This window comes from Perca fluviatilis, chromosome 19, assembly GCF_010015445.1.
Source record: "Perca fluviatilis chromosome 19, GENO_Pfluv_1.0, whole genome shotgun sequence".
Lineage (NCBI taxonomy): Eukaryota > Metazoa > Chordata > Actinopteri > Perciformes > Percidae > Perca > Perca fluviatilis.
The window spans coordinates 25816677-25836908 of record NC_053130.1 but is presented as its reverse complement, the minus strand read 5'-3'; the positions used below and the strand labels follow the sequence as shown (position 1 = coordinate 25836908).

At 41.4% G+C, this 20232-nt stretch overlaps 2 protein-coding genes across 3 annotated transcripts; one reads left to right on the top strand and one right to left on the bottom strand.

Annotated features, from left to right (window-relative positions):
• The first annotated feature begins 786 nt into the window (after nucleotides 1-786).
• Nucleotides 787-10352, top strand: pcgf6 (polycomb group ring finger 6). The gene is made up of 10 exons (XM_039784001.1): nucleotides 787-1271; nucleotides 1457-1556; nucleotides 2113-2209; nucleotides 2473-2528; nucleotides 2627-2686; nucleotides 4248-4365; nucleotides 5433-5460; nucleotides 6002-6100; nucleotides 8849-8935; nucleotides 9051-10352. The coding sequence occupies exons 1-10, from the start codon at nucleotides 1203-1205 to the stop codon at nucleotides 9099-9101; spliced, it is 765 nt and encodes a 254-aa protein (XP_039639935.1). The 5' UTR covers nucleotides 787-1202; the 3' UTR covers nucleotides 9102-10352.
• A 127-nt stretch (nucleotides 10353-10479) lies between these two features.
• Nucleotides 10480-19658, bottom strand: LOC120548053 (alpha-internexin-like). Of its 2 annotated transcripts, none has more exons than XM_039784000.1 (5): nucleotides 19333-19658; nucleotides 16221-16451; nucleotides 15123-15650; nucleotides 12471-12595; nucleotides 10480-12349 (listed from the first exon to the last, which is right to left on the bottom strand). In XM_039784000.1, the coding sequence occupies exons 1-5, from the start codon at nucleotides 19621-19623 to the stop codon at nucleotides 12163-12165; spliced, it is 1362 nt and encodes a 453-aa protein (XP_039639934.1). In that variant the 5' UTR covers nucleotides 19624-19658; the 3' UTR covers nucleotides 10480-12162. The 2 variants fall into 2 exon arrangements, 1 of the variants encoding a protein (XP_039639934.1); XR_005637133.1 differs by having other exon boundaries at nucleotides 12232-12349; nucleotides 15097-15650.
• Nucleotides 19659-20232: the final 574 nt, after the last annotated feature.

Sequence of the window (20232 nt, the reverse complement as noted above, 5' to 3'; positions counted from 1 at the left end):
ATATTATTACTCTGTCTAACTGAACTGCACAGAGTCATGTGCAATTATGGGAAACACCTCGATGATTGTTTATGGTCCATGCAATGAATGTTTGCAATAAATTTCCAAATGCACTAGAAGATTCTTTAACTGACCTTTTTTTTAATATATATTTTTATTTCAAGGACAATTTTCAAAACTATTGTTTGTACAGAGATTGTATGTTTTTTACATTTTCAATCCCAGGTCACACCTGGGCATCAGCAGGTCGATTACCTACATGTCAAAGCATTTTTATACTAACAAAAACAAAAATAAATTAAAAGAAATGTGAGAAAACCAGAAAAGAATAAACACAGACACGAATACAGGAACAACCAACAACACATGAATGACTTGTTCGTCAAGAAAAGTGATTTTTTACATGCTTCGGGCGCCCCCTGTTGACACAATCAGATTAGAACCTTCATCCTCGTGTATAGCTATCACCGGAAAATACGTAATTGTGTTTTCAAAATAAATGTATCGGATTTATAAATTGTGGGGCATTATTAGAAAAATAACGAGTCACTGTATTATTTATGCTATGTATCTAATTTCAATTCAGTTCCCTCATTCTCTGATTAACACACTTTTGTTTGTTTGACTCAATATTGCTATTAAAGTGTTGTGAAATGAACCTGTATTTTTTGCACGGATTCAGATTTAATGATAATGTAGGGATAAAGTATACGACAATGGGAGTTTATAGCGGTTTTAGACAGAATGTGTTGCTTTTCTGGTCAAGTCACACTTATTCTGAAGGATCTAGGCCGGACGTCGTATTGTTTGTGTCCGCGCGCGAGGGAAGTTGAGTCGCTATCGTGAGTGTAAAGGCTGTAAAGTAACGTTATATAAAGTTAGGAAGTAGTTTGTGTCAAAGTTTTCTTTTTGGTGATAGCCGCATTGGGGCATTTAACATAGCTAGCCAAGTGAGGTCACATTAGCAACTAAGCTGTAACTTAAATCTGTAAACGCATGTGTGTTTAATTCTTCTGCCCATAATAAGCAAGCTAATGTTAGCCAGCTTACTAAGCGTAGCTAACTTCACTGGCAACTAAAAAACGTCGACGTTTAGAGCTAACGTTACCGTTAAATTGTAACGTACTTGTCGTTTTGTTCTCGTACGTAAAGAGAAAGGGAAGGTTTGTTGTAGCGTTGTTAGTAAGCAGCCGTTGTTGGGAATGTCACCTATGTATGGTCGCAGTCATGAATGGTCAACGAACATATCAGACAGCGACTCAGAGGAAGAGGTAATTAACGTTTACATTTATTTTCTCACATCTAAGCTCTCTTTTACTTTTAAGTATTCATAACGAAGATGTTTTCTGTATTTTCTTCCATTTATGATAACTGTCAATTATATCCTAACGTTACATGTTAATGTTTTAAAGCTGAAACTTTAACCATTGACTGTGATTTGCTTACTTTACCACAGCCCAAGCTTCCTCTCAATCAATTCTATCCATATATCCGCTGTGCCCTTTGTTGCGGCTTCCTCATCGATGCCACCACCATCACAGAGTGCCTGCATACATGTGAGTTATAACTGAGGTCTGTTTTAGCTACTGGAGTCCTCAGAGGACCTTGAGAGGATTCAAGGAGTCACGTGAACTGAGTGGTTAATTTAACCATAATGTCTGCCTGCCACACATTTAACAAGACCATACTCAAGAGGCCAGCTGATAAACTGTTTTATGAATCAGCCAATAGTAGCTTAACACTGATATATCTGTATCAGCAAGCATGTGGTGACAAGAGTAACGAGACATTTGAGTACAGAAATGTCAAATCAACAGTGTGTCCATTATATAGTTTGTCAAGCAATGATAAGTTGACAAGTTTATTTTTAATGCCGCAATACATACTGCAAACTAAATATCGCGGCCACTCTACTTTAACGAGCACATTTAATTCAAATTCTTACCGTTTGTGTCTTTAAAAAAATGTACGTTGGCTGAAATATAGTTATAAGGTCTCAAATATACATTTTTATATCAGCTTTAAAAGTACATATTAGTGTGGCTACGTTGACATACATAATATAAGGTCCTGACTGTGTCTTACATTGTGATGTCTTTTGTCTTCTCCAAGTTTGCAAAAGCTGCATCGTGAAGCACTTTTTCTACAGCAACAGGTGTCCCACATGCAGCATTGTAGTCCACCAGACACAACCACTATACAACATCAGGTAGGTCTATTCATTCTTGATGTATTGGCTGATTCGTATAACCTTCTGTACCTGTTAAATTAATATATTTTTTTTATAGTTGAGTTTAAGCTATTCAGAGGGGAAAAAGTTATTAAAAGTGTGAAATGCATTCATTTTCATGTATATACAGTTATTTTATTGTCAAAACGCTTAAGTACTTTTAGGATTGTAAACCTGCTCTCACTCAGATCTGTGAGGAAGCAGTCAGTGTTAAGCTTCAAATGCTTTACCTCTGTTTTCAGGCCTGATAGACAACTGCAAGATATTGTTTACAAAATGGTTCCCTTCCTAGAGGAGTGTAAGTACTGTATACATATAGTCAGATGTAGTTTAACATAATCTGTGTACATTATCTGTTTTAATTCTATTGTGAACTTTTTTTGTTTTGTACTACAGTCGAAAGAGAACAAATGTGTAAGTTCTACAAAGAGAGAGGGTTGGAAGTGCCAAAACCAGGTAATAGTTCAACCTTAAAAGTTTAAGTGAACAAGTTTGGGGCAACGTTAGATGATTGCAATCCTCTGCGTGTAATGTCACACAGTCTTTCACTGTTATTCTGTGTTAATGGATTATTAATATACTAAATTTAAATTAATTGCCATGTGAACACACTGCAGATAAGCTAACAAATTATAATTAACAACAACAACACAGTTAACACACTGTTAAACATTATTTTAAGGTACAAAAGAATCTTTGATGTTGGATCGATCAATATTGAAATAAGTCAATATCAATAAATAAGGTCTCATGCAAAGTGGCATGTAATCAATGACAAAATGATTAGTGATGCACCGAAATGAAAATTCTTGGCCGAAACCGAAAACCGAAAAAAGAGGAAACCAAGACCGAAAACCGAAACCGAAACACCGAAAGAAATTAAGCCAATTATTAGTACCATTGCATTTATGGCTATGACTGTGTACTAACTTTACTAAAATCAAGGCATTGCAATTGTATAAATTAATATTAAAGTTTAATTAAAAAATATCTAGCAGAAATATGGCTACAATCTGATAGTCACATACAGTATACAGTAGCCTAAGAACAGAATAGCTTACCTATTGTTATTATTATTATTATTATTATTATTATTATTATTATTATTATTAATTGAGGCACTTTCTTGCAGGATTTCACTGAACATATCAGACAACGCCAGGGTGCATGCCCCTCATCTGGTGCGGCCGAGACAAGTCTTTTTTCTGCGCTCTGATCTCCTCCTGCGCTGGGGCGCTGCGCCGTCGCGGCTCCGTCTCCACGCGGGTTCTCCGCATCCATCGCGGCCTGGATCATTTCCGTCGCGCCCTGCTTTATTTCCGCATCCAAGTAATGGTCTTTATAACGCGGATCAAGTACAGTCGCGATGAAGTGCAGCGGATCCGAACAGATCTCACTGAAACGTGTGTGCTGACAGACTAAGAGCGCACTTTTCATTGCTTTCACTCCGTGGTCCGCCTCAACCTCTTTGCTTAGGAGACGCTTTGCAGGTGGATCGGGTACTGACACACGCAGGTCGCGTTTTCTGTTTGCGTCATCACAACATTTTCGGCCGTATTGTTTCGGTGATAAAGGTATTTCGGCCGAAAACCGAAAATGCCCTTTTGGGCCATTTTCGGCCGAAAATTTTCGGTGGCCGAATATTCGGTGCATCCCTAAAAATGATGGCATGTGTCAAAAAAAAAGTTGTATTATGTACACTGAGTAAACCCCCCTCCCCTCCCCCAAAAAAGGTTTGTATCGAATCGTGGGTCAAACATTGTGAACAGAATCGTGGGTTTGGTGTATTGTTACAGCCCTTATTATTATTATTATTATTATTATTATTATTATTATTATTATTATTATTATTAACAACAAAGGTCCTCGAAGAAAAGGGTGACTGATTATCCCAAAACAACATCCAGATTTCCATTGTGTATAATGTGTTCGGCATTTTAACTTCAGTGTTTGCATTTAAATTTTAGCATTAATAAACTGGAGATTTTCAGCAAAAGTTTGTCATTTTGCTTTCCAGTGGTGGTCTCTCCTCCGGTTCCTGTTGTGTTGAAGAGGCAGAAGAAGGATAACATTCCCCAGTCTGTGTTCACCATTCCTCCAGAGCTGGATGTCTCTCTGCTGCTGGAGTTTGTTGGGTAAGGATCTAATGTTTTGTTCAGTCCTTGTCCAGCATCAGTTGCATCTATATTGGCTATGGAAGATACTCAGACATTATGCATATGTAGATATTATTTAAAGGCCATACACAAAGAAAATCTAAATGTTTGCAAATGTATTAATTCCTCTTAATTACAATTAACAGTTTCTTCATGTAGTTAGTGAGATGCTTTAATTAGTTAATTCGCCAAACCTGGTGTCAGGTTGATGATGTGCTCTGGGGCTATCAGACAGAGTCAAATGGCAGAACATTTGTCTACTTTTCTTTTCTTATGTCACAGCATGATGTTGAAAATGCAAAAAAAAAATGCCCTCTTTAAAAGGAGAGCAGAAAACAGGTTTTCTCTGTCTATTTTTGTTGTCTGTTTCCTAGTAACTGTGTTCTAACAAGTGTAGGCATTTTCACAGCATTGGACTTGGCATAGCAGTAAAAGCACAGGTGTAATTAATAACGATAGCTCTGCTCCAGTCAGCCATGCCAATGAGTCAGCATGCACAATACCAGGACCCTGCATCTCGGAGCCCTAAATGGAATGCAGCCATTCATGTTTTTCATCACACCTGTGCATTTGCAGCTATGACATGTTCAAAAGTCTTTTGTGAAAAGGGCCAAGTGCTAGGCATATGGTGTCCTCTAGTCCCATTTACAAAATACAAATTAAAAAGATGAATGTCAAGTAGCAGTACCATTACAGCCAGGGTGAAACAAACTGCAGGTTAATTGTGTAAATCAGTCTCTAAATTAGCAATTATGGAACCACTGCTGTACTTTATTCTCTTATTATCAGAGACAATAAAAAAGAGAGGTAACAAGCTCTAGTTCAAAGGATTTGCTTTTGGCCTGTAGACACTCAAGTACACACACTCTCTTGGTGACCATGTCTTCTGCATTAAGGAAATAGTGGAACCCAGTTTGTAGCAGTAAATAAAATGACCCTGTAGTTACATAGACATGCTGAGAGATGGTCCCTTTGTCTTAAATTGACTGCTTGCTTGGTTCCAAAAAGTTGTCCTGACTGTATAATGACTCCTGTTTTGTTTTCAGGGCTGAAGAGGGCATCAATAACTATAAGGTAATGATGTAAAATATTTACAATGTGTATTTTAAACCGTTCTTATTAGATTATTATGGTGTACGGTAACAGAAACCTAAGGGGCAAGATGGATAATGACTTAATAAAGGTTGTTCTAAAGGCTCCACCCAAACCTGCTGATCCTTAGGACATCTGGGGTCAAGTTATCCTGTAACTATAGAGCCTGTTGGACATACTGTCAAGAATAGTTTTTTACTCAGAGCATTGCTTTATTTATTTATTTGAAATTACATTTCTCCAATTTAATACCATATCCCCTGTATTTGAAGAATTACATTATTCTGAAAAGTTTTCATCCGGTATGTTCCACCGTGTTTACAATCCTCATAGAGCTGTTTGTTTGCTTGTGTGGATGTACGAACATATGTGGATGCTTATGTATGTGTATACAGTGTATATACTTTTTATACACTACAAATGTATCTGTACATGGTAGTCAAATGTTTGTTTACCTTGTTCAGATCTGATGTACTTTCTTGGCCAATAATTTGTAGATGTTGAACACCCTGTCCCTGTTTAGCCCTTAGAGAGGCGGTACGTTCGTGTGTCGGGCGAGGCCACTGTCCGCCACGTGGAGCTGTTTATCAGGAGAAAGATGGAGCTGAGCTCTACCTGCCAGGTGAGTGGGCCAGCAGAGCATGGGATTTGCTACAGTAGCACACAGAGTGAAATTGGAGCCGGAGATCAGGCGGATGCTCCAACATTTAAAAAAAAAATTTAAAAATCCGATCTGTGGTCTGTCTGCCAGGCTTACAGTTAATGAGTTCACAAACTGACATGACCACATTCTTGATCCTGATTTTCACTTTAGACAGACTTGGAATAGGACAGCAAAGGAAGTTGGCATTACAGCCTAGTGTAGGCGTGAACAGGGTGATGCTGGTGTATTTAAGTGAGGGCGTGCCTCTACGTATTAGAAAACCGCTATTTCGTAATTGCCAATAGTGTTTTTAAACTGGTGTGCAGCCAGCAAGCATGTGTGGCCTAACTACATTAACGTACACTAATGTCCACACTTACGGGCAGCACACACCCGTGGCGTATGATGCATATCAAAACAACCGTGTCAGTCTATGTAAACTACACACCAGCAGAATGGTCAGATGTGCAACGGTTTTATTTCCTAGTGTTGGTGCAATCGGGGGTGTGCTGTTTTTGTCAGTTGACGTGTCAAATGACGGGCTGCTGTATGTGTGCTGTACGTAAATAGTTTTTTGTTTTGCAATAGATTTTACGGTTTGTAATAGTTGTACAGGGTATTTGGAAAGATTAGTGTAACCTTGTCCCAATACCTAACATGGAAACATGTTATTTATAAGTCACCGGCCTAATTGATGGTCTAAGAAGAGAAGTGGAATTTAACTTTTTTTCTGATATGAGCCAGGTCTCTGGGCGTAAACTAGTACTTTTCCTTGATGCCTCACCACAGCCAATCACCATCACGTTTGCATTTGGGCACATAAGCATGCTGCATGTTTTTTGACTCACTGACATTGACAAGATTAACCCCTTAGGTATCGAAATTTGGCACAGAACAACAAGTCATTTTTTGATAATCAATGGTATCGAGGCAATTCGGACGGTGCCTAAAAAAGTACCACTCGATACCCAGCCCTACTGATGACTATTTGGTGTAATTCAGCACATTTTATCTCTTTGTGGGACTCATGTCAGCATCAGCCATATCCAAAAGCTAAGGCCTGACAACATGACCAGAGCAACAAGCAGTACATTGAGGAATGCTCATGTATACACAGGGGAGTAAAAGCAGAGCCCAACATAGAAGGGTCAACTGCTCAGGTCGTAACTCAGCTGGGTGCCAATAGCTAAAGGACAACAGACACTCCCTAACAACCTTAATCAGATTATAATCACATAATTAGTGCAATGATACCACGTGTGTCTGAGTGGACATGCTGTAAGAGAAGACTCGTGATTGTTATCAGTGTTACAATCAGGAGTGTCCTCCTTTCCTCAGAGCACAGACAAACAGAAATGTGTGGTCAGTATTTTGTATTTAGTAACACGTGGATGAGGATTAGCAGCTTACATTGATTTCCTGGCCTCAGTGCTGCACCCTGGCCTGTCTGGACAAACGTGGAGAGGATAGAGAGACTGACAAAAGGTCACTGTCCGGTGAAGCACGGGTCTGAACAGTTGTATAACTCTCCCCTTTTAAACTCTTTAAGTTTTAGTCTACCCCATCATCTCCTTCCAGTTTATCATCAATATCCAAGGCATCTCCTGTATGTTCAGTGTTTTGGTCACTTAAATGATTCCCCGCATTTGTGATATGGCACTGACTACAGTAGATTGTTTAGTTTGTTCAAAACCAAACCATTTCTAATGTGAAGCCTAGGGCTGGGTATCGTTCAGAATCTTTCGATCCGGTGCCAATTTCGATACCGATTCCTAACGATATTTTTTTCGATACCATATGTTTTAAAATCCATTTCAACATCAACAAAAATACATTAAACACAAAGCTTTTATTTTCCACCTAAATTGTGAATCAAAACGGTTATCAAAATTAAAAGTCTGGTAAAACTGCTCACTCAGAGTAACATTAATAAAAGTGCCTTGCCTTGCAAGCTCAGCCAGTCAGTCAGTCATCAGGGCAGAGAAACCACCGTTGTGGCTGCTTGTAAGAGGAAGTGTAACGTCAACAGCACTCGCCATTAATATATCGCAGCAAACGCTGTCTGCGTGAAGTTTTAAAAAACTGTAACCGTGACTCTGTGACTTCAAAAAAACTGCAGACACTTGTGTGTGTGTGTGTGTGTGTGTGTGTGTGTGTGTGTGTGTGTGTGTGTGTGTGTGTGTGTGTGTGTGTGTGTGTGTGTGTGTGTGTGTGTGTGTGTGTGTGTGTGTGTGTGTGTGTGTGTGTGTGTGTGTGTGTGTGTGTGTGTGTGTGTGTGTGTGTGTGTGTGTCGGGGCTCCGCTCTGTGTCAATATGCAGAGAGGACAGATAAGCTCGCGCTCAGACGCTTTTGGAACCGAAATTTGGCACCCGAAAGATAAAGAATTTTTCGATACTCGTAGGATTGGAGTATTTTTTTCGATACCATAAAAGTATCGACGTTCGGTACCCAGCCCTATTGAAGCCCTAATAATTTGTCCCTCCCGAATGTTGAAGATTTTTGTGCAGGGCTGACCTGAATGCCTTGAAACCATGTGGCAAAATAATTAAAGCACGCACAGACATAGAGACACACACCACAGATCTGACTGACATTTGCGTTCTCGCATACAGTTTTGCTGGGTAATGTCTACGTAGATCATTTTAAGGTTTGCTGTGCATGTGTGAAAATGGCCTCTGATTAAATCTCTGCTGCCGTGGTCTGAATTGTTTCTGTGTGTCCTGCAGGTGGATGTGGTTTGTGGAGATCACCTCCTAGATCACTACCAGTCACTCAAAGACATACAGAACTCTGTGGGTGAAGAGGCACTACAGGTATGCACCACAAAGACACACAGTAGGAACAAACCATTTTAATAATGGGAAACGTTATACAAGGCCAGGAATACTTCTGAGTGATTCTTTTGGTGCCGTTTTTGTTTTGCTCCAGGATGGTCTGTTGGTGCTGCACTTTGGCCTGGTCCTGCCCTCCCAGTCTTGAGCACGAGAGGTGGATGTAGTTAATTCCTGAGGAGATGAATTGAACTTTTTGACTTTGTTTCTGATCATATGACTCTTGTCATAATGTGAAGTAAAGTTTCAACATTGGCAGAAGTACTCTACAACTGTCGTGGATGTTAGGATTGTCACTATCTACTCACAAAACATCTGATAAAACTTGTAACTTAAATGTAACAAAAGAGTAGCAGGTGGCAGGCTAAACATGTCATGTGTAACAGAAAGTCCAAGAACTTTACACTTTCTTTCTTCATTGAACAGTCTGAAATGTATCTTGTTTTCAGGACAACCCATTTGTCTGCTGTAATTGGCTGGACACAGGTGACATACAGCATGCAAAATACATTTTATCTGATGAATGGAAACGACACGTTCCTAGTCCTACTGCCAAGGTATCTTTACACATTGTTCATTGTGCTTCTACTGCAAGACTAGGACTGTGGCTGTAGCTAAAACTGGGCCACTAACCAGTGTCAGTGGGTCTGGAACCTTTCAACAGTTATGTCTGTGAAGGCATTACGATGTGTTGACTGAAAAGCTGCGTCAGTCTAGTTTACTTATCTTTTTGGAAACCAGGGACCGGTATCATGTGATTTAAAGGGTTTGAAACCAAAGGACTACCACTACCAAAGGGGGGGAGTGTGTGTGTGTGTGTCTGTGTGTGTGTGTGTCTGTGTGTCTGTGTGTGTGTGTGTCTGTGTGTGTGTTTTTAATTTAAGGGCTTTTGTATAGACTGTCAGCTGATGTAAATTGATGTTTGACTTCATTAAATCTGTTTTCAGTATAACTCACCAGAACACAGCAGTTATTTAAAGGGAGTTTGTATAGTTTTTGATGGGCTTTGTTAAGAACTTTCCTACTTGTTTTTGTCATAATTAATAAATAACTGCACTGGGGAATGTTTCTCAATTCATTGTTTCCTCTTTTGTATTTTTTGTATTCATGTTGTGCCTAAGATCTTTAATACCAGTTCCCATAGACCTCAACTGTGAATAGAGTGTTCCTGGGAGAAAAATGTCAATGTATAACTGCCACCAGTTTCCACTAGCATTATGTGGTTGTTTTAATATCTTGCTACACTAAATTAATTCCTCATTTCAAATGCCAAATAATGTTCAGTTTCTTCTACCATTCAGTATATGATGATAGTGACCTGCAAATCCTAGGAATCCAAAACAGAAGTTCCAAAAACTGTAGAATTATGACTGAAATCAATAAAAGAAATTGCTAATTGCTGAGGCTCTTTCCTGGTGTTGCTTGAGCTAATGGAGATTGACATCTAACTGGATGTGGCCTTAAATGAACACACTCCTGTGTTTGTGAATACGCTGACTTGCAGATGAAAGCAGAGGAAACAGTTGGTCAGTCAATTTGTCATTTTATTCATTGCGTTATTCAGTGCAACTAAACCAACAGTGAGTGGTTTTCCACTAGTTGTATACATTGACACTGCAGCCAGGTGAGATGATATGTACTACCAGTTGGACTGCATTTTCTGAATGTTTTTCACAGCTAATGCATTATGTACATCGTAATAAACCATGTGAACCAACCGTTGTAATGTCATACCATACAACCAAACAATGCAAAACACTGCTGTCCTCCATACACCCTAAAGTGCTTTAATACGTATAGAGTGACTGTTGCTATACACTTTGAACCTTACCTCTCTCACGTTAAAACTAAAACTTAGAAAACGTTAAGGACATCAAATTTAACAGCTGATATAGTCTTGACTAACTTCATAGCACAAGTTCATTGAAAGGATGCTGCAACAACAGAAGTGGAACTACACAAACATTTGGTGTCTTTCTTTTAAGAAATGAAGACTCAATCTGAGCAATCCAGACAGGTTTCAGTGCAATCTCATCAGCAGCAAAATGAGAATCCATCCCCAGAACATTCAATACCTGGTCACATATTTTTTATTATTTATATATGCAACATGTTTATTTCCTATAGGGACGTACAGTACAGATTTTCAGGTCATTTTCCTTTGGTAGGAAGTGTTGAATGTTTGCTTGGGCCCCCTCCAAAAAGCTTTTAGTTGCTTGTTTGGGGATCCCCATTTCACGTGGCCTACATATGATCATTGTACCTTCTGAAATTGTATTTTAATTATACAATAATGACGTGTGAAATAAATGAAACAAAGCTTAGAGGAGTCCAAAGATCATCTAAATGCTGAGACCCATAGGCGCTGATACCGTGGGTGCTCCGGAGCTCGAGTACCCATGGAAAATACTGAGCACCCATGTGTGCCAGACTTCATTTAAAATTAAACATTGCAGTTGGTGCTAAGTGGAGCGTCTGTCATAGTGTGATCTCTGTGACCTCTTTTAGTGACCCCCCCTCCATCCCCCCACTTAGCGCACAATGCATCTCCAATATTTACCCTTGTTTTACACCTTCTTTAGTTATGCAACTGTTTAGAAAGATGCAGAGTTTTTTAAGGTCTGGTAGAATGAATCTCTGTTAATCCAGTTCGTTTCGATAGCCAGGCCCAGGTCTACTAATTCATGTTTAGGCCTAGGCTACTAGACAGGTGGCATTGATTCTTAATTTCCCACAAAGCTGATCGCGGTTATGTGTCAGTTAAACTTCTCATCTCCAATCCTATCTGTATTTGTGAGAAGTGGCGATGTCCTGAGTTGAAATATAGCCTACTTTATGGCTTTATTTTCGAGTCAATAGGCGTGTGTGTGTTTGTGTCGGCTACTGTCCATTTCCTAAGGTTCTGAAATGCAAACATCTTTTGACTACTTATTTATTTTATTTTTTTAAAGGGCGTGCGCCTGTGAGCACCCACGGAGGAAAACATAAATCGGCGCCTATGCTGAGACCAATGTCCCAGGAAAAACATCCAATGTTGTATTTATTAGAAGAACGTTTCAGCTACAAGATGTTGCTAATCACCCAGCTCTAATTCCACAACGTCTTAGCGTTGCACTTAACAAATACGGTATGTGACTATGAACTCACTATACTATACATATACGGCGTATCTCTTTTCCCACTTTCCAGATTTCCCTGCCTGTCTTCCTTCAGTTGTTGGAGTTGATGTCTGCCTCATCTTTATCCTCACTGCTCTCCTTGAAGCTTTCCTTGGTGGCCCCCTCTTTCTCCCTCTGGCTGCTCCTGGACGCTGACGCTCGAGGCTGGTAGCTGTAGCTGGCAGCACCAAAGGATATCCCTGAGTTAAAGTGAGTCTCCTCCCCCTCCAGCAGTTTCCTCATAGGACCAAAGGAAACAAATGTCAAACTTAATACCTCACAATGCTTAAAGAATTGATTCAAAAGTCTACTGGTCAAGAGATCTTTTGTTCTGTTTTGTTCTTTAATGCAATGAGCACCTGTAGGCAGCTATCTCTATATCCAGGGCCATCTTGACATTGAGCAGGTCTTGATACTCTCTCAGGTGCTGGGCCATCTCACCCTTCATGTTCCTCAGCTCAGTATCCAGATGGCCAATAGTGTCCTGTGGCATAGGAAATAAAAAAGGAGGGAGATTATCAGTAGTGTCTAACAGTAAATTCACATACTTAGCATGTACTATGTACTGTATATAGACTGTTTTTAATCCACTGTGATAGGCTTTTCTGTGTTATAAATGTTGACCATTGTTCCCTTAAAAGGAACACCTTTGGAGCTTAGCTGTACTTTATCTAAGAAGCCAGTGAAAGCAGATGGCCTTCCTGTGTCTGATTTAGCAGGTCAGAGGGTAATCTAATAGACACACAGGGTCAACTCCCTCAGAACACTTTCAGTCAGTGTCACAGTCACGCAGGCTTGTTAACGTGACTACCACACACAAAAGGTCATGTTCTCACTTCAGACCTTGAACCTGAATTAGACGATATTGACACGCAGGGCCCTATCTTGCGTCTGGCGCAGCGCGGCGCAAAGCCCGACGCAAAGCCCGACGCAAGTGTCTTTGCTAGTTTAGGACCGACGCAGTTGTCAATTTCCCGTCCAGCGGCCGCGTCGTTTAAATAGCAAATGCACCTGGGCCCATGGGCGTGCTGGTCTTACAGGGAGGTGTGTTCAGGTGCATTCTTGGCGTATTGCTATCTTGAGGCAGCGGGAAGTGATCGCGCCATTGACCAACAAAAACCTGGTCTAAAGTCAATTTCATTGTTAGCCTAGGCTCGTGCACAGCACGCGCACACAATGCTCGTTTTTACACACACATACACACACACACACACACACACACACATTCAAGTCTGTATTACTATCTTTGTGGGGACATGTCATTGACATAATGCATTCCCTAGCCCCTTACCCTAACCTTAACCATCCCAACTAAATGCCTAACCTTAACCCTTACCCTCACCCTAACCATAACCTAATTCTAACCCTAGTCCTAAAACCAAGTCTTAACCCTCAAACAGCCCTTTAAACTCGTGGGGACCAGCATTTTGGTCCCCACAAGGTTGTGCAGACCCCACAAGCATACTGTAGTCCCCGGTTTTTGGACCCCACGAATATAGTAAAACAGGTACACACCAAATCCGCCATCATAATAGCAATGCGCCAAGGTACTGCATGTTACGCCCAAAACACACCTATGAATTAATAAAGACACTAAGTACAACCCTTTTGAACCATGCGCCCGGACCCTTTTTTCCGCCGTCAAACTAGCAAAAGTGGATTTGGACACGCCCTAAACACACCTGCGCCATGCTCTTCACCCCGTGCGCTTTGATCGTTAAAATAGGGCCCTAAATTGTCAAACTTACTTTATGTAAAGAAATAACTGTATTTGAGACAGGTTATTATTACAGGCAGGATTTACTTATTTGTAATTTCCACCTATTTAAAGAGTGGCTTTTGTCACATTTTAGTGGGAAGCCTCCCTGCTATTTTTCCCTGTCCATGTTCTTGTGTTTGTGAGTTTTCTGATACTGCTGTTTGCTGTCAAAGGGATAGTTGATGAGAAGATCGATACCACTCTCATATCTGTCTGGTAAATATGAAGCTACAGTCGGCAGCCAGTTAGCTAAGCTTAGCACAATCACTACAAACAGTGGGAAACACCTGAGCTGGCTTTGTCCAAAAGGTAATAAAACCTGCCAACCAGTACCAAAGTGTAATGTTGTGGTTTAGGGGGAAGGTTATGCGCTGGTTGTTTCTTGGCTGGGAACAGTGACTTCTTGAAGTTTTGTCACTGTGAGGTTGCCAGGAAAAACTCCAAGAAGTCACTAGTTGTGAAATCACTCAAAATGAGTTTTTTGAGACACAGTGTTAATTTAGCTTTTATTGGAGAATTTTCTGTTAGAAGCCAAACTTGAGCACAGGGACCTAAGAGGTTGGCATAAGAATGATACTCCGAGTGTATGAGTGAATTTTTTAAATTACAAGATAGTCCATATGCTCCTCGCCTCGACCCAGTCCTTGACATATAAAGGTTGGGGCTCCCTTAGCTAACAGCTTTACTCAAGCTGTGACATAATTCATGAGGAACTTGAGCCTGAGATCTGCTCCCTTCCAATCCTATTATTCCAGAGTTGTAGGCGGTAATGACCTCCATGCAGACTGTGCCAGCAGTGCTTCTGCAGGTGACTGGGTATTTTTTTTTTCAGCACATTTTAATAGTGTATCTTTTACTGTTACAATGCCTGCTCAAAAAGCTGCATGGAATTAGTTTATACATATTATTTCAATGGTAAAAATTCTGTCACAGCAACTTTGTGTACTGTCTAAAATGTTACGTTAAATATTAAAGGGTTACTTCACCCAAATTATAGGTTATATATGTAAAAATGGTTTTATTTGCCCATGCTTATTTGCCCATGGAACTAATTTCTATCAAAGAAATAGTCCCTATTGAAAATGGTTGTTTGTTCTTTGGAAAGAAAGAAAAAATAAAGTTTTCAGTGTACCCAAATGAAATTCCATTTACCTCCATTGTATTGCGGTGGAGTCAGAAATCTCTAAACCTGGATAACTAAAACTACTAACTGCATGGCCACAGACCAGAAGAGGTAAATGAGAAAATCTGCCTGCATGGCTGTGACTTCAGCGTTGTGTGCGTCCTCCATCTCTGTGATCTGCCTCTCCAAAGACTCGTTGGCGCTCCTCAGGGACTCTATCTCAATCGTCTTGGACTGCAGCTGCCTCCTGAACTCACTGATCTCCTCCCTGCTAGCCCGCATGGCCTCGTTGGTCCTGGCGGCCTGCTCGCTGAGGCTGGCAAACTTGCTCTTGTACCACTCCTCGGCAGACTGCAGGTTTTTGGAGGCGATGGACTCGTACTGGTTGCGGATCTCCTTCAGAGCCGAGGTGAGGTCCGGTTTGGCGGGTTCGAGCTCCACGGAGACATGCTGCTCCTCCATCATGCTGCTCAGCTCGTGGATTTCCTCATCGTGTACTTTCCTCAGGAAGGAGATTTCATCCATCAGTGACTCCACACGGCGCTCCAGGTCCAGGCGAACGGCTGTGGCGTCATCCACATCCTTCCGGAAGGACCTCAAGGTCTGCTCAGCTTCCTCCCGTACCCTCATCTCCTCATCATACTTCACACTGAGCTTCTGAAGTGAGATATGACAGGAGAGTTCAGACATGAGAGGATGGGAGGGATGTTGGATGACACAAAGAGAAAGATGATGGTAAAGATGAAATAATAACTGATTTCTACATGGAAATTGGGCTTTGCAGCAGTAAATACTAATAGGATATAAGATATATAAAAACAGAGTAGAAGAACAAATCTTGTAACATTCTCAGTGGCGGTTCTAGACCATTTCAAGTGGAGGGGTCAGGCTGGGGCCACATGCGATTTTAGGGGTACCAAATAAATTAAGCAAAAGTGTTACATACTACCAATCCTCCATAGGTTGGGTTCTCCAAAAGACTAACAATACACATGTAATAATATACTCAATTCAGTGTTGACCTAAATTTTATTCATCACTGCACATGAATAATATCCCCTCTTTGGTGATAAAATTAGGTTAAAAAAGGTATGAAAATATTTGCCACAGTTAGGGGGCCAGAGGGGGAATTGAGGCTTAATATTAAAGGGGCAGTGACCACCCTTGCCCCGCCCAAGAACCACCCCTGTACGTTCTCCTTATCCAAATACCAGCCAATGGTTTTACCTGCAGCTCGTCCTCCATGTTGTTCCTCTCGATCAGGATGCGGTTTTTGTCCCGGCTCAGCTCATCCACCTGCGAGCGCAGTTCTATCAGCTCCTGCTGGTAGAGATGAGCCACACGGGACGGCTCGCCCTGCTTCTGCCGCAGTGACACCAGCTCCATCTCCAACACCTTATTCTGCTGCTCCAAGTGGCGCACTTTATCAATGAACACGGCGAAGCGGTCATTCAGACCCTATGCAACAGGATAAACGCTTGTTTATCATCACACACAATCCTCCATAGAGTTGGAACACCAGACAGGCAGAAGACCACTTGATTCACTTAACCTTAAACTTGCTGTAAAAGGTCCTGCATCTAATATCATTTACCATCCAAACTTTAAAATATAGTTATTTTAATAACTTACATTTTTGAACACAATGCGAATTAATTCATAACCAACAATGTGTTAAAGCTGCACTAGACAAGCTTAAAGTTGCATTTATTTTTCAAATTTTGGGAGAGTGGAACGATCTCTAAACACAACATTGACATAAATCCGCCTTAAAAAGTCATTATGGCTAACGTGTCTATGGGAAAATAAACCTACTTCTCACTTGATTTATTACCTCGACTAGTTAATGGTCTCAATCGCTAGTTTCAAGTCTTCTTCAATACAGCATGATGTTCGTTTGTAGTAAATTATGGTCCCATTTGTCTTAAAATAGACAGTAAAGCAGTGCATGTTTCAGGGCATCGTTAGCTGGTAACTTAAAAGAAATCTACCAATTTTCTGTGTCCTAGCCTACTGCTGTACATGCAGATGAATGGCGCCAGTACCCGAAGGTCAAACAAAGCCGACAAAAACTCGCGTCAGCCATGTCAAAAACAGCAACTTTCCCTCTCAATTGTTTAGCTTAGTGCAGCGCCATTGAAATCGTTAGGCTCGTTCGAGATGAACTGCGCCTCGCCTGTAAAGTGGACGAGAGCAGTCGGGAGCAGCCGGGGGCGGTGACAAAAATCTGCTGTCTAGTCGGACAGTTTCCAGCCATTTCCAGCAGCCTTCAGGCTGAACAGGAAGTGACAGAAACACTGTGGTCCAATTTTGATTTAATAAAATGTTATCAGACCCATATATCAGCTCCTACATAGTTGTTTTTATTATGACAGTAGCTGTCAAAATGCTCGACATTCAATCTGTTGCTGATTTACACTGTAGGCTAGATGATCTGCAATCTCAACAGATTTCATCTCTCTGACTTCTAAACGTCACTACCAGCCACACAACATGTGGTTTGTACAGAATAAGTCTTTAAATCAGACAAATAACAGTTAAAATCCCTCCAAATCAAAAATAAATAAAAAGTTTATATAAAACGTCATCATGTTGAGTCGATTCTGAACCAATCAGCTGTTAGATCAGCTGAGAGGCCGGCGTTTCCCAGCATGCCCTGGGTCCGCCTGGGTCTTGCAGTCGGTGAAAAGCAACTGCGCTGCCTGCGTCTCAGATCTGCGGCCGCCTTGATCTCGTGAGGTTATCGTTGCCCACGTGTGCATGACGCCAGAGCAAGTCGGGATCAAGTCGGACACAAATCTAACCGGCATGCATTGGGCAGCGATCGCCGGTGATCGAATATGCTGTCAGTACCCGATCCGTTCCACCTGCACAATCCGTTCTGCGCATGTGCAAGATGACACGTATGCCATGACGTAGGCGCAGATGATAATGCTGCGTTCATTCCACCCCACCACCACCTTGGAATAACGGCACCGCTTCCACCTGCACGATTCGTTCTGCGCATGCGCAAGATGTTCACACGCTAGCCTCCAGCTAACGTTAGTTAGCTAATAGCTAATTCGGCGGACCGCTAGCTGATTATAGCGGTCTGCCGTTAGCCTCCCCCGGGAAGCTAACGTTAGTTTAGCTAACGGTTAATTCGGCGGACCGCTAGGTGATTATAGCGGTCTGCCGTTAGCCTCCACCGGGAAGCTAACGTTAGTTTAGCTAACGGTTAATTTGGCTAACCGCTAGCTGATTGCAGCGGTCTGCCGTACTCGCCCACAGTTAAGCTAACGTTAGTTTAGCTAACAGCTAATTCGGCTAACCGCTAGCTGAGACAGCATGTAAACTTTAAAAGACCCTCAAAATAAAACTTGAAAATAAACGTTAACATATATGACAGCTGTTACGTCAGTTCTACTTTACTTGTGCTCATTTAAAATACAATCACTCAATACTTGTCTTTATTGTTATTACTGTAATTTCTTAATTTAGCTGTAGCTTTCTTTTCCCATTAAGTTTAACTTAACGTTATTTTAGACTGAATCTAAATCTGCAGAAACAACGTAACCAGTGGGGCGGTGCCTGTTATTTCGAGGTGGCATGAACGCAGCATTATCATCTGCGCCTACGTCATGGCATACGTGTCATCTTGCACATGCGCAGAACGGATTGTGCAGGTGGAACGGATCGGGTACTGACATATGCGCAGATCTGGCTCATCTCGAACGAGCCTAATGATGACACTGGCTTGTGTCATCTTTCCCAGCTCCACCCTCTTGTCCAAAATACCAAAATGGCTTTCGAAAAGGCAGTCCATAAACAAATGGGTTAAGTCACTGATGCCACAATCCATTTTTTTTTTTCTCTTATTACTAACAACATTAATGATGGCTCTGTTCTATTTAAGTGGCCCTGTAAGCCATGATTGTGAATGAGCCAACATGTACAATACAAGGACCCTGAAACTAGAGAAGCTAACTGGAACTCAGCCATTATTCCTTTTATGGTTTACACCCTTAATATATGCACTAAAACGTGTCTGGATACGATCGTTGAGTGGTAGAAGGGCCAGGCCACCTTTTGCAAGATTTGAAAATGATTGCTGCTTTCATCATGGTAAAAGCAATGAACTGTTTGCAGTGTCATTACATTGGTTAAGGGCTTCATGAAATTCTGAATGAGGTCATTCTGACAGAGGAGCGTTTTTTTTTTTTCTCTATCTAAACTGATTTAGTCCTACTCAGATACTCAAGGACACCAAATTGGAAGTGAATTAGTCAGAAATTGTGGACCGGATTAGCTGTGAGAAGTGTTATAAGAGTCATCATTTGTTTCAACCCGTCACACATACCTGCAGCTGCTCCTTCTCGTTAGTTCGAATAACTTTGAATTCATTGTTGACCACGGAGGTCTGGGTCAAGTCTAGGGAGTCGCTGGGTACCGGAGAATAAGAGGTGGAGCGACCGATCCGTCTGTACAGGCTCAGGGAGGACCCGCTGTTGCGGGAGCCAGCCATGGACCTGAGCCCCGGGGAGCCCCGGTGAGAGGCGCTGCCCATGCGAGAGGAGGACACGGGGAACTTGGGAGAATCCCCGAAAATCTTCCGGTAGGACGACGAGGTGTAACGGTCTCCGTGACTCATCTTTGCTGAAGTCAGAGATAAAACTAAGGGGCTTAAAGAGCTTTGCAGGAGTTTATAGACTGAAGGCTGCAGGTGGAGCGAACCATTTTACGCACGACGGTACACGACTGTGTAACATTTGTGCAGTGGAGAAAAATGTTGATTGGGGGTGTTGTAAGTTAAAGTGATAAAAGCAAACACCGATGTAGGCCTAATTATTTTTTATTAAATATGCCATACATTCCTCGAGATCATTTCGCGCGCGTAAAGTGATGGAACCGTCCAATTGATTCCCAATTAGATGTGTGTAGCTAAGTTTTCCCTCCAACATTTCTCTGAAAAAATAGAAATACTCGAGTAGAGTAAAAATACCTCAAACTCACAGCCTACTTCAGTACAGTTGTTGAGCAAATGTAGCCTGCTTTCCCCCACTGCACACAGGACAATCATGACAACAGACAGAAGCACAGCGACAGTGCTGCACTGTGATGCTGTGTGTCTGTTAGACATGGAGACATGGTCACAATATTTCTTTGTTTATTTAGTTGCTTGTTTGTTGAAGGAGACAGCTGAAATGACAAATATGAATGGAAACAGAATGAATTGGTGTGATGATGTGATTGCTCCTCT